The sequence below is a fragment of the Chaetodon auriga genome, chromosome 5, assembly GCF_051107435.1.
Source record: "Chaetodon auriga isolate fChaAug3 chromosome 5, fChaAug3.hap1, whole genome shotgun sequence".
Taxonomy (NCBI): Eukaryota; Metazoa; Chordata; class Actinopteri; order Chaetodontiformes; family Chaetodontidae; genus Chaetodon; species Chaetodon auriga.
This window is the reverse complement of record NC_135078.1, coordinates 27,528,946-27,542,895: the sequence shown is the minus strand read 5'-3', so window position 1 is coordinate 27,542,895 and position 13,950 is coordinate 27,528,946. Positions and strand designations below refer to the sequence as shown.

General features: G+C 46.2%; 1 protein-coding gene across 1 annotated transcript; it reads left to right on the top strand.

Annotated features, from left to right (window-relative positions):
* The first annotated feature begins 4,185 nt into the window (after positions 1–4,185).
* Positions 4,186–13,643, top strand: adamts13 (ADAM metallopeptidase with thrombospondin type 1 motif, 13). Its single transcript, XM_076730310.1, has 29 exons — positions 4,186–4,263; positions 4,549–4,615; positions 4,712–4,845; positions 5,090–5,173; positions 5,342–5,466; positions 5,554–5,700; positions 6,066–6,200; positions 6,459–6,609; positions 6,717–6,821; positions 6,912–7,063; positions 7,146–7,209; positions 7,450–7,576; positions 7,658–7,806; positions 7,903–8,023; positions 8,150–8,230; positions 8,299–8,480; positions 8,568–8,724; positions 8,847–8,976; positions 9,061–9,240; positions 9,359–9,557; positions 9,628–9,730; positions 9,815–9,944; positions 10,053–10,229; positions 10,362–10,566; positions 11,719–11,998; positions 12,095–12,238; positions 12,320–12,499; positions 12,794–12,969; positions 13,065–13,643. The coding sequence occupies exons 1-29, from the start codon at positions 4,186–4,188 to the stop codon at positions 13,218–13,220; spliced, it is 4,119 nt and encodes a 1,372-aa protein (XP_076586425.1). The 3' UTR covers positions 13,221–13,643.
* The last annotated feature ends 307 nt before the right edge of the window (positions 13,644–13,950 follow it).

Here is a 13,950-nt window from a genome sequence, read left to right as displayed (position 1 = left end):
TTACTGACTTTTTCAAAGAAATGTAATGATTAAAAATGTAAAATGATGTATGATAGAATAATTAAGCTATTTTTAAAGGGACTATCTGGTAGTTCAGCACGAGACCTTCATTAAGCTTGAGTACTTAAAAGAGATAAGAGAGTAAAAAAGAAGCTCAAATGTGTGTTTTAGTCTTAATTTCATGTTTTTCAAACCTTTATTTAAACTCAAAGACACTCTGAGTTTGCCCTCATTTACAACGAGTTACATTAAAAGTTCAAAATAAATCGGACTAAACACAGGATAAAGAGGAAGTCAGTTAAAACAGTTACGCGTGGAAGCAGGGAGGTTTGTGATCCTGGTTTTAAAATCTGTTTGGGCCCAAATTATTAAGAGTCAAGCTCCAAAAACAATACTAGAACTCCCATAATGCAACTGAATAAGTCTTTTGTTAGACCCTGTCTGGGAAATGTTCAAGTCTTTCAAACTCCACCCACGAAGTCTGACTAAGACCTTTAATCTTAAACCCAAACTGAGATAACCCCGATGACATCACCAGGGTTATTTTTGTCAGACTTGAAAAATCTCCCTTCAGAGCCACAAGAGACATCAAACACAGTTTCACGGGCGGAGTAGTACTCTGTTCTACAAATAAAGTGCTACGGAGGATGTGTTAAGTAAGTCCAGTGTTTTGCTGAATTACTCATTTCTGCAGCCATTAAAAATTCAAGTCCCAGACTGGAAAAGCTTGAGAGTGGGATGTGAAACTGAGCGAGCACACCAGGAGAATTCAGGTTAAGTTTATCCAAACATAGCCCACTATAATTACTGATTTGGAGAGCACAAGGCCGAGCCGAGAAGCTGTGCAATGTGGGAACGAGTGAAAATGATTTCAGATGTAGCAGCATGTCTGCTAAAGGAGAAGCAAAGAAATTCAGATTGATTTGAGGCAAAAGATTAATGCTTTGCAGTCTTCACGTGTATTGATTATTGAGCTACATGAGCGACGTTTTTCCCACGAGTCTCGATTTATCACATCATGTTCCTTTGGTCCAAACTTTGCAGGCAGACCTTCTCGCATGCAGCCCATTAAACTTCTGCTCTGCATGCTAACAGATGTTCACTTCTAGCATTTGTCCATTAACAACTGCTACACCATCATTCTATAGCCCAGAGCCTGCTGCCCATTCATGGGAGGGCTGGGTCTAAATGTAGGCTGTGTGGCTTGGCCAACTTAGTATTCTGTGCCCTTCCCTGCAGTCCCTTATTGCAGTCAACTGCAGTTACAGTAGTCTCATAGGAACAGAGGGAACAAGGCTGAGCGCAGGAAAAAGAGGCCACGGCAAAACGGGGTAAATTAATGGAGGATTTCTAATCTTTTTCTGCTGTGGACCTGAGCGCAGGTCGAATTAAAGGCTCGATTCTTTTTGGAAACGCAATTTAGCTTCCACTCGACCTGTGTGGGCTGCAGCCAGAGGTTAGACTGACCCGAGCTCACGTTGCTCACTTTACAAGCAGAACAGTTTACCACCAAACACTTGGTCCAATACAGATCTCAACTCCATAAATTCTGACTGTATCAGACAAATGAACCGTGTGCTACGGCAGAGGGTGTTTACAAGGAAATGCCATAAATTAAAGCTGTTTTGCATCACTGATTTAAATGCAACACATCTCTAAACGTGGAGTTTCCTTCGCAGAGCATCACACGCTGACACCGTCATCTCTCCCGAAAAAGATTCGGTGTAATTACTTGCAGATATTTGTCCATTTATCAGACGCCACACATCATGATGACTAAATCATCAGCAGCACATGCAGGGGCGTCATTAAATACCCCTGCAGGGTCTTTGCATCACCATGATTTGCTGACATATGCCAAAACAGCTGGTGACTACTGGGAGGAAACCAGCGCCTGGAAAATATCTGTATATTTTGAAGTGCCACTGAGTTTTAGCACCGTCAGTGTTGCACTACACGCTGGAAAGTCATCATCTCAGGGCTGGCAGTCTCCCATCAACACAATATTTGTCTTAATTTGCAGCAAAAACAGGAGAAAGTGCAAACTCCCTCAGAAGGAGGAACATTTTGTGTGTTTTGTTTTATTCCAGCTCGAAGACAGAGCCGCTCATACATAAACAAAGCGATGCAGAGAAGCAGCAGTATATTTGAAAAGCGGATGTTATGAGGCCCTGTGCTGCTGATATTTTTACGTATGGCTGTAACTTTGATTCAACATCTGATCCATCACTCTGGCAGTTTTATAAATAGTCACATACCTAACAGAAAAGCAGCTTCAATGAGTCAGACATGAAAGATGTGCTGGATTTAACCGAGACCCTCTGGTTACAGTAACAACTGATAACATGGAAGATAAAAAAAAAAAAAGCACGGCCGAGACAAGAGATTTGATTATTTAAGAGCTCAGTCGGTCACTGTGCTTAGAAAGCAAGACTTCCACTCCAGCTGCTGAAATTAACTTCTTCTTTGTTTTCTTTGAAATCCAAACGTGCTGAGTTTGGGCCGTGGGCCGTCAGAGAGAGGTGAGCAGTTCTAGTTGTTGCACACATGAATCTTTTACAGCAGCGTGGCAGATGGAGGGAATGACAAAGAGCAGCAAATGAAGGAGAATCCTTTTATGTACAAGTCAGAGTCACTGAATGCAACACTGAGAGCCATCACAGTGCAAAGTCTACTTAACCCCACGTCTGCACAAAAGGTTGTGACGAGTAACGTTAGGAAGGCTTTGGAGGATATAAATTATAGATTTTGACAGTAAAAATATTTGCATGGGAAAAAAATGCTAAAATGTGATTGTATCTGTCTACCAGAGTGAGAGGCATCACTGGTTTTCTGCGATTAACTTCCTCCTTCTTCACAAACTGCATCCAAACAACATTTTCCCGAGGCATCATCTGTTGTGTCCACGTGAGCATCCCATATGGCTGGATATATATAATTTAGGATCATAAATATACAATCAGTACCCTCCGCTGAACAGGGTTTGAGGATCCAACAACACTTATCACAGTCTGTCGTGCTCAGTGAAGCCAGCAGGGCACTGAGGTTTTAATGGAGCGCCGATGCTGCTGTAATGCCTGAGACACCCAGCTGTTGATTCACAGTGACACAGGCAGATATCTGCAGACTAATGGTAGACGGGGCTTGAATCCTTGTTTTACAGAGATAAACTATGCCCCCCCAGGAAGGAAGGGGATGGAGAGGAGAAGAAAGAGAAGACGGAGGGTCAGTTTGGAGAGTTAATCTTTAAGAACACGCTCTTATTTCTTGATGTGTATTATTATTACAGCAGGAGGGAAAAGCTGCATATTAAGCACTGAAATGAGTCAACAGAGCAAACAGCAGTGTGTTAGAAGCAGGGCACAATCTGCAGGGTCCAGTTTTACTCCATTTTATTATCAAAGGCTTAATGATATATTTGAAATTACTTCTTTAGCCTCAAATTGTGAAAACAATCACTGCTCTGAGCTGAGAGAAAAGTCGTTCATCCGGCCCATTTTGAGCAGTAAAGGAGAATAATTACAGCCAAAGCCCGGAGGGAAAAGCTTGTCGATTCTCGCTCTTATGCTGCTGTTTTATTGTTTCCACTGCGAATCTTATTCCTTCTAAATAAGCAATTTAGCAACAGAGAAGCTTTTATGACTGCCATGGACATGAGGGATGTTTTCCTGTTGCACTCTTGTGGAGGAGTGAGCGCCTCTGTTCCCGCTCAGCTTCCTTCAGTCCATCCACAGGATCACGTCTGCCCTCTAATGGCTGCAAGGGGCAACTGCATGCATGCTTATTTTTGATAATGAGGATCCGTTCAGTAGTGGTTGCAGCTGTGGACGGCCTCAGGATAAATATGGGTGTGATCCAAAGGTGGATGTTGGTTCTAAATAAAGCCCGCAGCTGCCATCGCTCATCCTCTCACATAATTATGGATCGCAATCAGTGACGAAAGGCAAGAATTGACACAAATTAGTCATCAAACACACACAAAAAAACAACCAATGAGGGCTGTCCTCTTGGTCCCAAAGTTGGGAAAAACTAGCGAATGACGTGTGCCACTCATCAACTTTGTCCCTGCTGTTTACATAAATGTTACTCACAGGCTGTTGGCCGGCTCGGTCCTGCTGAACAGGAGGAGCACATACTGTCCTGGTGTCAAAGCAGAGCAGGGAGACGCACAGGAAGACGGGAAACATGGTTTTTATGGCTCTGCTCGGTCTGCTGTTACTGCGGCCTGGCCTCGCCGCTCTAATGACTTCTCCATTGGAAGAGGTAGGAGGAAAGCTGCGGGTGAACAGGAGCACAGCGGTTAGTGATTCCTCTGCTCAGGACTTCTGCAAAGTACATTGAACTCTTCAACTTTAAACTGCTTATCATCCTGAGAGTCATAACTGCGTTTTTACTGGATTTACAAGGCAATCACTAAAAAAAAAAAAAAAAAAGCTCTGGAAGAGTTTTGGAAGTCATTCAGTATTTGGGTCACAGATCTAAATTTAGTTATGCAGGTTTAAAGCTGCTGAACCTAAAATTGGTGTTATTTCTTGTGTCCTCTTGAAGCTTTTTCATCACTCCTCCAGTCACAGAGACACAGCTTCCTCTCCTGCTTCTTCACCTGAAGCCTCTGGTACGTCCAGCAGCTTGAAGACTCACTCACTCACAGTGTAAAGATGTGTGATATGTACAATAAATACCATCTTACAGTACTTCTCCTTGTTCTCAGCGGGCGGGCGGCTGCGTCGGTCGGCTCTGATGCCTGATATCACACATCTGGAGCTGCTGGTGGTCGTAGGGCCTGATGTCCAGCAGGTCCACAAGCAGGACACAGAGCGATACATCCTCACCAACCTCAACATTGTGAGTCTGAGCACAAACAGGCAGTCAAGAGACGCTTTACTGGATGGCCTAAAAATCAATGCATAGCAGAGGTAGTGGAGCAGATTTTCACAGCCCTGCAAGGCTGAAATAAGGAGTAATGAATGAAGTTAAAAGCAACATTAGAGGGAAAATGCTCTTCAGATAGACATCAATACCGTAGTCCCATTACACTGTGAGCACCCTGAAACACATTAACCTGACTTCTCTTCTAATCTCCACCCAGGCCTCAGAGCTGCTGAGGGACATGACCCTGGGCGCCAACATGAGGGTGCACCTGGTCCGCATGATCATCCTGTCGGAGCCGGAGGTGAGCAGCTCAACCTAAACGACCACAGCTGAGAGATTTGTCATGCGAAAGTGTGATTTAAGCACTCATTGGTACAAGGCTGTTACACAGAGTGAATGTGAGCAGTGTGAAAGAACCTCTCTGTTCCAGGATCCGTCCTTCACTTTGTCTCTGTGGTCTCTCCTCTAGCCGGAGATCCAGATGTCGACCAACATCACCTCCTCTCTCAGGAGCGTGTGCGACTGGGGCAGGAGGATAAACCCCTCAAACGATACGGACCCTCTGCACGCCGACCTCCTGCTCTACATTACACGGTGCGCTACGTGCAGCTGGCTGTGTCACGAGCTCTTCATATTTCATGAATGAACAAATGCTTCACTACATGTTTACTTCACAAACAGGTACGACCTGGAGCTGCCCGATGGGAATAAGCAGGTCAGGGGCGTAGCGCAGCTGGGTGGGGCTTGCTCCAGTGAATGGAGCTGTGTGATCACAGAGGACACAGGCTTTGACCTGGGGATCACCATCACTCATGAAATTGGCCACAGGTAAAGCAGAGCCAGACTTTCATCAACAGTCAATCTATTATCTACAATATCTGCTTTAAGTTTGCATCACAGCTCACAAACCGTAGTCGGTAGCGCTTGATTTGATCAGGCCTGTCATTTCCAGATGGGCAAGTCGGGTAAACATGTAAAAATGTACCACATATTAAAGATGTATGGAGAACAAAGTGTCCACTAATAGAAGAGAATGCTTACCTGTACTGAAATGGAGCTATTTTCCATATAATTAGGCCAAATAATTTTCCTCTTTCCAGGAAAGTTCTTAGAAATTATTAGGAAATTACAGACCTGTAAAGAGATTTCATTAGATTGATGATATTTTAGCAGGTTTCATGTTTCATTTGCAGCTTTGGAATCAACCATGACGGAGTAGGAAACCCCTGCAGCAGGAGCGGGTTCATGATGGCCGCTGACGGAGGCTACAACAGCGTGGATCTGACCTGGTCTCAGTGCAGCAGAGAGCAGCTGCTCGCATTCTTCAGGTGGGCCGACCTGTTCACGGCAGCTGTGCACGACAATGCCTCTCATTCATCACGCAGGCCCGGCGCCGCTGAGGGGCTTTTCATCTATAAGTCATATCTTAATGTTTTCACATCGGGTGGTTTTAACTGATTGATGTAATATTTGGTTCAGATTTTGAAATTCTTACGTCTTAAGCATAGAAAAGCTCCCAGTGTTAAAAACTGTAACTGCTGTGTTTTACACATGTGACTGATAGTGAGATGTTTCAATGCTCCCAGTGAAGGCAGAGCTGAATGTGTGAAAGACCTTCCTGCACTGGGAGGCTCCCTGCAGGACTGGAAGCCTGGTCTGTATTATGGAGTTGATGACCAGTGCAGGATAGCTTTTGGGAGCTCTGCCAGAGCCTGCTCCTTCACCAACCCTGACCTGGTAAGTCGCCTGTAATTACAGCTTGACACCACCAGGTGGCGTTTCACATCAGAACTATACAGTATGACACATTTCCAGTTCATAATATTGTTTTCTTCTTCCATCAGCCAGCTTGTCGAGCTCTGTCCTGTCACATTAACCCTGATGATGACAGCTCCTGCAAACGCCTCCTGGTTCCACTGCTGGATGGGACAGAGTGTGCACCTAATCAGGTACTGCTCTGTGATCAGTGAGTCATTTTGGTGCAATCCTTTTCCCAGAGTGTTGTGTTTAATAAAAGTATGCCCCCCCCTCCCTTGCAGTGGTGTTTGAAGGGCCGATGTGTGTCCTTGGATGAGCTCAGCTCCTCCGTGGTGGTGCACGGCTCCTGGTCCAGCTGGTCAGAGTTCTCCTCCTGCTCACGGACGTGTGGCGGAGGAGTCACTCATCGCACACGGAAATGCAACAACCCAAGGTAGCAAACGTGATGCGGGCATCAGTTATAGTCAGCGCAGAAGATCCTGTGACGTGCTGTGTTTGTCGTGTCTCATTTTCAGACCTGCTTTTGGAGGGAACGACTGTGAGGGACCGGATATTGAGGCTGAACTTTGTCACCAGCAGGTAAATCCTTCCTGGTAATGTTTACAGTGGGCCTCAGTATACAGTAGGTCAGTACTATTTACTCGGTCGATCACTGTACACAGAATTGTCCCACTTTTTAATGAGCTTTTGTTTGTAGTTTGCAGCCGGCACTCCAATAAAAAGCCTCCAAAATTAAAAGCAATGAAGGGACGACCTCTCAGTCACCATCACCCGGCCAGAGGAGTGAAAGATAAAGCCTGTTTTTCCATGTTGTTGCAGCCATGTGAGCGCACCCAGCTGGACTTCATGGCAGAGCAGTGCTCCCAAACAGACCTCCACCCCCTCTACCTCCAACCAAACACTGCCTCCTTCTACACCTGGATCCCTGCGGTGGGCTTTGCACAGGGTGGGCCTGAAGAAAACCTTTAGATTTCCACATGTAAAGGGACAAACCTTTATCTCTAACGGTTTATCTCGTCACCACCAGGGGATGAGCAGTGCAGGTACATGTGCCAGTCAGGTGGAGAAAACTTCATAGTGAGCCGAGGCTCTCAGTTCGTGGATGGGACTCGCTGTGAGTCCGACAACGCGCCTCCTTTTGGCTCCACAGCTGCTTGTCTGAGAGGGAAATGTCAGGTAGAGATGACAAACGCTCGAGAACAGATGCAATCTTACACTTTTCTCCACACTCAGGCTCACACCTCTTTAAATGTTCCTTTTGTCTCCGATCAGCTGTTTGGCTGCGATGGTGTGCTGCTCTCTGGGAAGGTGAAGGATGTGTGTGGGGTGTGTGGTGGAGACGGATCGTCCTGCACTTTGACCTCTGACTCCTACACCGGTGGTCAGGCCAGAGGTAGCAAACAACATCTCTAACTACTGAACACACTGTAACTTGGAACAAGAGAATTTCCCTGGCATGGCATGAATAAAGTCTTATCTTATCTTATCAGCAGTTGTAATTCAATGCTTTGTGTTTCAGAGTACGCCACCTTCCTCTCTCTGCCAGTGAACGCCACACAGGTTCACATCGTCAACAGGGCTCCTCTCTTCACTCACATGGGTGAGCGTCACCACTTCACAACAGATTCACGTTTCTGCAACAGAACTCAAACCTGGTTTGTTTTGCAGCTGTGACGGTCGGGGATCAGTACGTTGTGTCTGGGACGGGCAGCATGGCGTTGAATATGATCCACCCCTCTCCACTGGATGATAACCGGCTGGAGTACCGCCTCCACCTGACCCCTGACCTTTTGCCTGAGATGGAGGAGCTGCTGCTGCCCGGGCCGCTGCAGGAGGAGATAAACATACAGGTGAGGAGAAGGAGGGAGACTTTCTTAAACATTCAAAAACATTAAGAGAAAACACTCAAATCTAATTGGAAACTATTTTCTCTCCAGGTCTATCGCAAATATGGAAAAGAGTACGGAGAGAAAACGAACCCGAACATCAGCTACCAGTTCTATGTGGCCACCAGAAGCAGCAACTTGACAGACATCACACCTAAAGGCAAATGGGCTGTCGTCACGACGCCCTGCTCCGTCTCCTGTGGTTCAGGTCGGTGACTGTTAATGATGTTCTGATCTCAGATGTTTTTAGGAGGAAATACCACAAAATGTCCAAAGAAACCTGAAAACCATACAAGCAGCTTGTAGAATAATGTTATTAACTTTTTCCAGGTGTACAGAAGCACCTACACATCTGTGTGGATGAAGTCACCAACGCCCGTTTGGAGGAACACAACTGTGAAGCAGCTCCTCCACCCACACCACTCCACACCACCTGTCAGCTCTCCCCCTGTCCCCCCAGGTGAGGTTCATACTCTGCTCTTTCCCTGTGGACTGACATGCACACAGAGCTCAGCACAAACATGAATAATTTACTGTTTTACAGGTGGGATTCAGGAGCGTTTGGGCCCTGCAGTGCCTCCTGTGGTGGAGGAGAGAGAGTGCGTCCTGTCAGATGTGTTCAGAAACATGGAGCTGACGTGGTGAAGGTTCCAGATTCTGAATGCCCGCCTGACACGGCTCCAAATACTGCTGAAAAATGTAACCTGCAACACTGTCCTGCCAGGTATAAAGTCACTGCACTGTTGGACATGAGTGCATGGCTCGAATAACATCCTGTGAGCACAGAATATGAGGATTTCAGGTGTAATTTTATGTGAAAAGTCATGTATGTGTGCGCACAGATGGCGTGTTTCAGAGCCAAGGGAGTGTTCTGCAGTGTGCGGGCCGGGAGAAGCCAAACGCATGGTGTCGTGCGTTCGGCCAGAAGAGGGTCAGGATGTTGAAGTGGATCAAAGCTTTTGTTCAAAGCTGATCGAACCACCTGATTCTGTGCCCTGTGTGGTCGATGTTTGTCCCATCGGCTGGGAATCTAAGGGAGAGGTAAGGCAGCTAAGATCTCACTCTTATTTCAAGACGTGAAGCGTGTCTGAACGTCGTCTTTCTCGAGCAGGAACAGCCCGTGCTAAAGTCTGGATTGTTGCCACGATCCAGACAGGCTCCTGTGTACGTCTGGAGTCCTGTCATCAGCCAGTGCTCAAAGACCTGTGGCAATGGTAAGTGGACCAGTTTGCTCACCTTCACTCAGAAACAGCACCTCCTCGTCAGAAAAGGTCAACCAAAGCCTGATGCTTATGTAGGAACCCTGCAGGTGTGGTTTTCCTGTGTGGACCACCAGACCAGACTGGGGGTTCCTGACTTCCACTGTGATGCTTCCAGCAAACCTCCTCCTCAGTCTGAGACCTGCAGCACATCTCCCTGCCCTCCCACGTGAGACGCATGCACGGACCATGCAGTATTTATGTAGTATAATGCAGTAAATCTCAGAAAAATAAGGGTTTGAAAATGACAGCTGTAAGGATTCTTTACAACAACCAGGTGGCGCTCTAAGCAAGGAGTCTGCAGTGTAACGTGTGGAGGAGGGGTGGCCAACAGGGTGCTGTACTGTGCTGGAGAGACAGACGGGGAGGAGGAGGTGGTGGAGGATTCAGAGTGCAGTGGCTTCCCCAAACCCACAGCAGTGGTTTCATGCAACACCCACAGCTGCCCTGCAAGGTGAATCCACACACACACACACACACACACACACACACACATACACATACACATACACATACACACACACACACGCTTCAAACCAATTTGTGCACAAGCAAAATTATTAACAACCCGCTGCCACTCATCCAGGTGGAAGGTGTCCGGGACATCACCCTGCTCGGTGTCCTGTGATCTGGGTGTAGCTCAGAGGACCGTGTCCTGCGTCCAGTTCGTCCACGGCAAGGAGAGCACGGTGCGGGAGGAGAGCTGCGGTGCAGCCGTCAAGCCGGCCACCACGGTGCCCTGCCTGGTGCAGGTGTGCACCTTCAGATGGGAGGTGAAACCGTGGAGCCAGGTACATTTCAAACAGACTGAGAGATGAAGATCAGATTAGATTCAACATGAAACCATTGGATGATTAATCATTAAGTCCACTGAAGAAGAAAAAAAATCATTAAAAATCTATTAATCATTTGAATCATTTTTTAACCACCACCTGCTTCCAGCTTCTCTGAGTTTTCACTGTAAACTGCAAATCTTTGGTTGACATTGTGACAGAAAAGTTTCACCATATTTAGGCATTTTTAAAACAAACAATTGATTCCTCAAGACGAATGATCATCAGATTCATCAATAATGAAAATAATCTCCAGAAGCAGCTGCAGAGATGATAAAGATTAATAACAGAAGATAAATACAGAGACAAATGAGTGGAAAATGTAAAACATCAGCCATTACACCATCGGTACAAATCACCGTTATCGTAAGTGGTGAACGTTATTTCCTCATTTGTGTGACTTATTACTGTTTTTAACTTAGAGCCAAAATCCCTCTTCAGAGGACCGCGCTGTGCTTTTGCATGTTTTGGATCATTTCCTGAAGTAACATCCGCTTTGCATCACAGACATCACAAGCTGCAAACCCTCTGCTGTGTTTCTGAAGTATAAACGTGCATTTTTCCACCATTCCAGACGTCAAGTGGTCTCCATTCATTAGCAGAGTCTTGAGACCTGCTCGAGGTGTGTAATCCATCACAGTGAACGAGTCTGCACTTAAACTGCGTTACCATGATAATGTCCACTGATAATGTAACACTGAAAAGAGTAATGCAGGCCTGACGTTCACTGTGATGGATCGCACAGCTCAAGTACGTTTCTAGAGGCTGCCAAGTCATTTTCATATTGTATGGAAATAAAAAAATAAAAAAAACACCCACCGACTGAACGCATGCTTTCAAAAACTGTCAGCAGAAATGTAGATTTCCACAGATTCTTATTACAGAGCTTAACTTGCAGCCACAGCGGTCCTGATTGGTCCTTTAGGCTCGCTGTCTCTCTGAGGACATTCTATAATTATTGTTTGATGTCTTATCCTGATGTATATTTATGAATGCTAATGTTGCTAACACTGCCAGCTAACAGGATGGTCAACAAAGTAAACTGGGCTCCATTTATAGCATGAATCTAATAACTGCAGAAGATCGCTGCTGTGCTGTCTTGCTCTGCAGTGTTCAGTACCCTGTGGATACGGGATCCAGTCCAGAGCCGTGTCCTGCATGGGCCCCTCCAAGCCGGAGCCCCTCAGCCCTCTGCTTTGCATGCACATGCCAAAGCCCATCACCATCCAGGGCTGCAACATGGGCAGCTGCAGAGAGGAGGGACCCCTCCCGTCTGCCACTCTGAGCCCCACAGATACACCACCGCACCACGTGGGCCATCCTCCTCTTCCAACAGAGGCCTCCACCGTCGCACAGACCACCACAGCAAGCCTCCCAACACCTAAACCCAGTCAGTGCACACACACACACTCCAGCTCCTTACCCTTTCTCACCACGAGCTGAAGGCAGATACAGGATTATCATTACAGTGTGTGCTTATCACCAGGCGCATGTGGAAGGCTGCTCCTGGAAGAATCAGGCACGGTGGATCTGAAGGACGTGACCGGCCGCTGCACGGTGTCCATAGGTCGACCCTTGGATGAAGTCATTCACGTCAAAGTGGAATCCGGCTCCTTGAACTGCAGGAAAAGTACGTTTGAGCAGATATAAAGGTCGATATTTCCCGCCACAACTACTAAACGTCTGCTGCTCTGTGCATGTGTTCCTCCAGAGGAGAACGTGGCGTTTTTTGACCGGCTGGCATTTGTGAGGAAGTGCGAGCAGGTAGCAGGAAGTGAACTGACCACCAGGACCAACGTCCTGCTGGTGCGCCAAAACCTGCTCACCTCTGGGAACGGGGTGGTGTTCACCTACAGTTCACAGAAGAACACGAAGAAGAGCCACCATCAGGGTGAGAGAGAGCGTTCCTCAGCTGCTCGTTGGAGGAGATGCAGTGAACTGAGCCTATTGCAGCATAAAGGTTTAAATCTGAAGAGATGTGTGCAGCATGAGGAACACTCCCAGTCTAATGCAATCCAACACAAGAGCTCTGAAATATGAAGAGTGAAGCTGAAAGCACTGTGACGCATTACATTTCCTTGTTGACTGCTTATTCACTTTTTGAATTTTTGCCATCGCACGACATTGTTTGACTGCGCTGGTGTTCATATTTCCAAAGATTAAATGCACCATCTTCTCCCCACAGACTGTGACCTTCAGCTGTTTTCTCCAAGCGGCGTCTTTGAGAACCCAACGACGACCAACACCAACCACACCTGTCGAGTCCTCATCAACGCGCCTCCCGCAGTGAAGATCAGGATCCAAGCGCTGCACACAGGACTAGTGTTCAACTCCACCAACTCCCAGTCGACATACATCATGGTGCATTATGACGCTCGCTGTTTCAACATGCTGCACGCTCAGTAGGAAGAAGTGTAATAACCGCTGCACTGCTCTGTCTCGTGTCTCTCACTCAGATCCGGGACATGGACGTCTTAAAGACCAACGTGTTTAAAGGCCAGCAGCTCTTTCTGTGGCACTCCTCTGGAAATATGGCCGAGATTGAGTTTCATGGAGACTACCTGCATTCCAAAGGGAGCTTCAGAGCTGAATACTCCTTTACGCGTCTTTGATATCAAATATTAACTCCAACCCCGATTTTTAAAAAGTTGGGACGCTGTGTAAAACACGAATAAAACAGGATGCTAACTGCTAATCCTCTCTGACGTCTACTCAACTGAAAACAGCACAAATATATTTAATGTTTCTCCTCATCAGCTTCACTGATTTTTGTAAATATCTGCTTATCGTGAATCTGATGCAGCAACATGTTTCACAGACTGAAAGATGTGGAACGCTCCAAAAACAGTTTGGATCATTCCACAGGTAAACAGGCTCACTGGTAACAGGTGAGAGGATCATGATTGGGTATGAAAGGGGCATCCTGGAAAGGCTCAGTCGTTCACAGCGAGGATGGAGTGAGTTCACCACTTTGTGAACGCATGAACTCAGAGACACTTCAGGAAACTGTTGTCAGTGAACTCAGTTTGATTGGAAATGATTGATTCTGGTTTTATTGAATTTTTACTGGTCTGGAATCTTATTGTCACTGTGAGCATTTTAGCATGCTTATGTTAGCATTTAGCTTAAATTGAACTAAGGCTGCACTAATGACAGTTAGCGTAGCTGTAGACTCTTCGTCTTGTCTTGCTTTGTTTTTATTTCCACTTTACGCTGCATCCCAATTTTTTTGGGTTGTATTTTAAGGAAGTCTGAAATTTCTGTTTTAACATTTCTTAAGTTTATAATACATCTAACAGCCATTCAGTTTTATTCTGTTGAGGAGAGCAGACTTAAATAAGA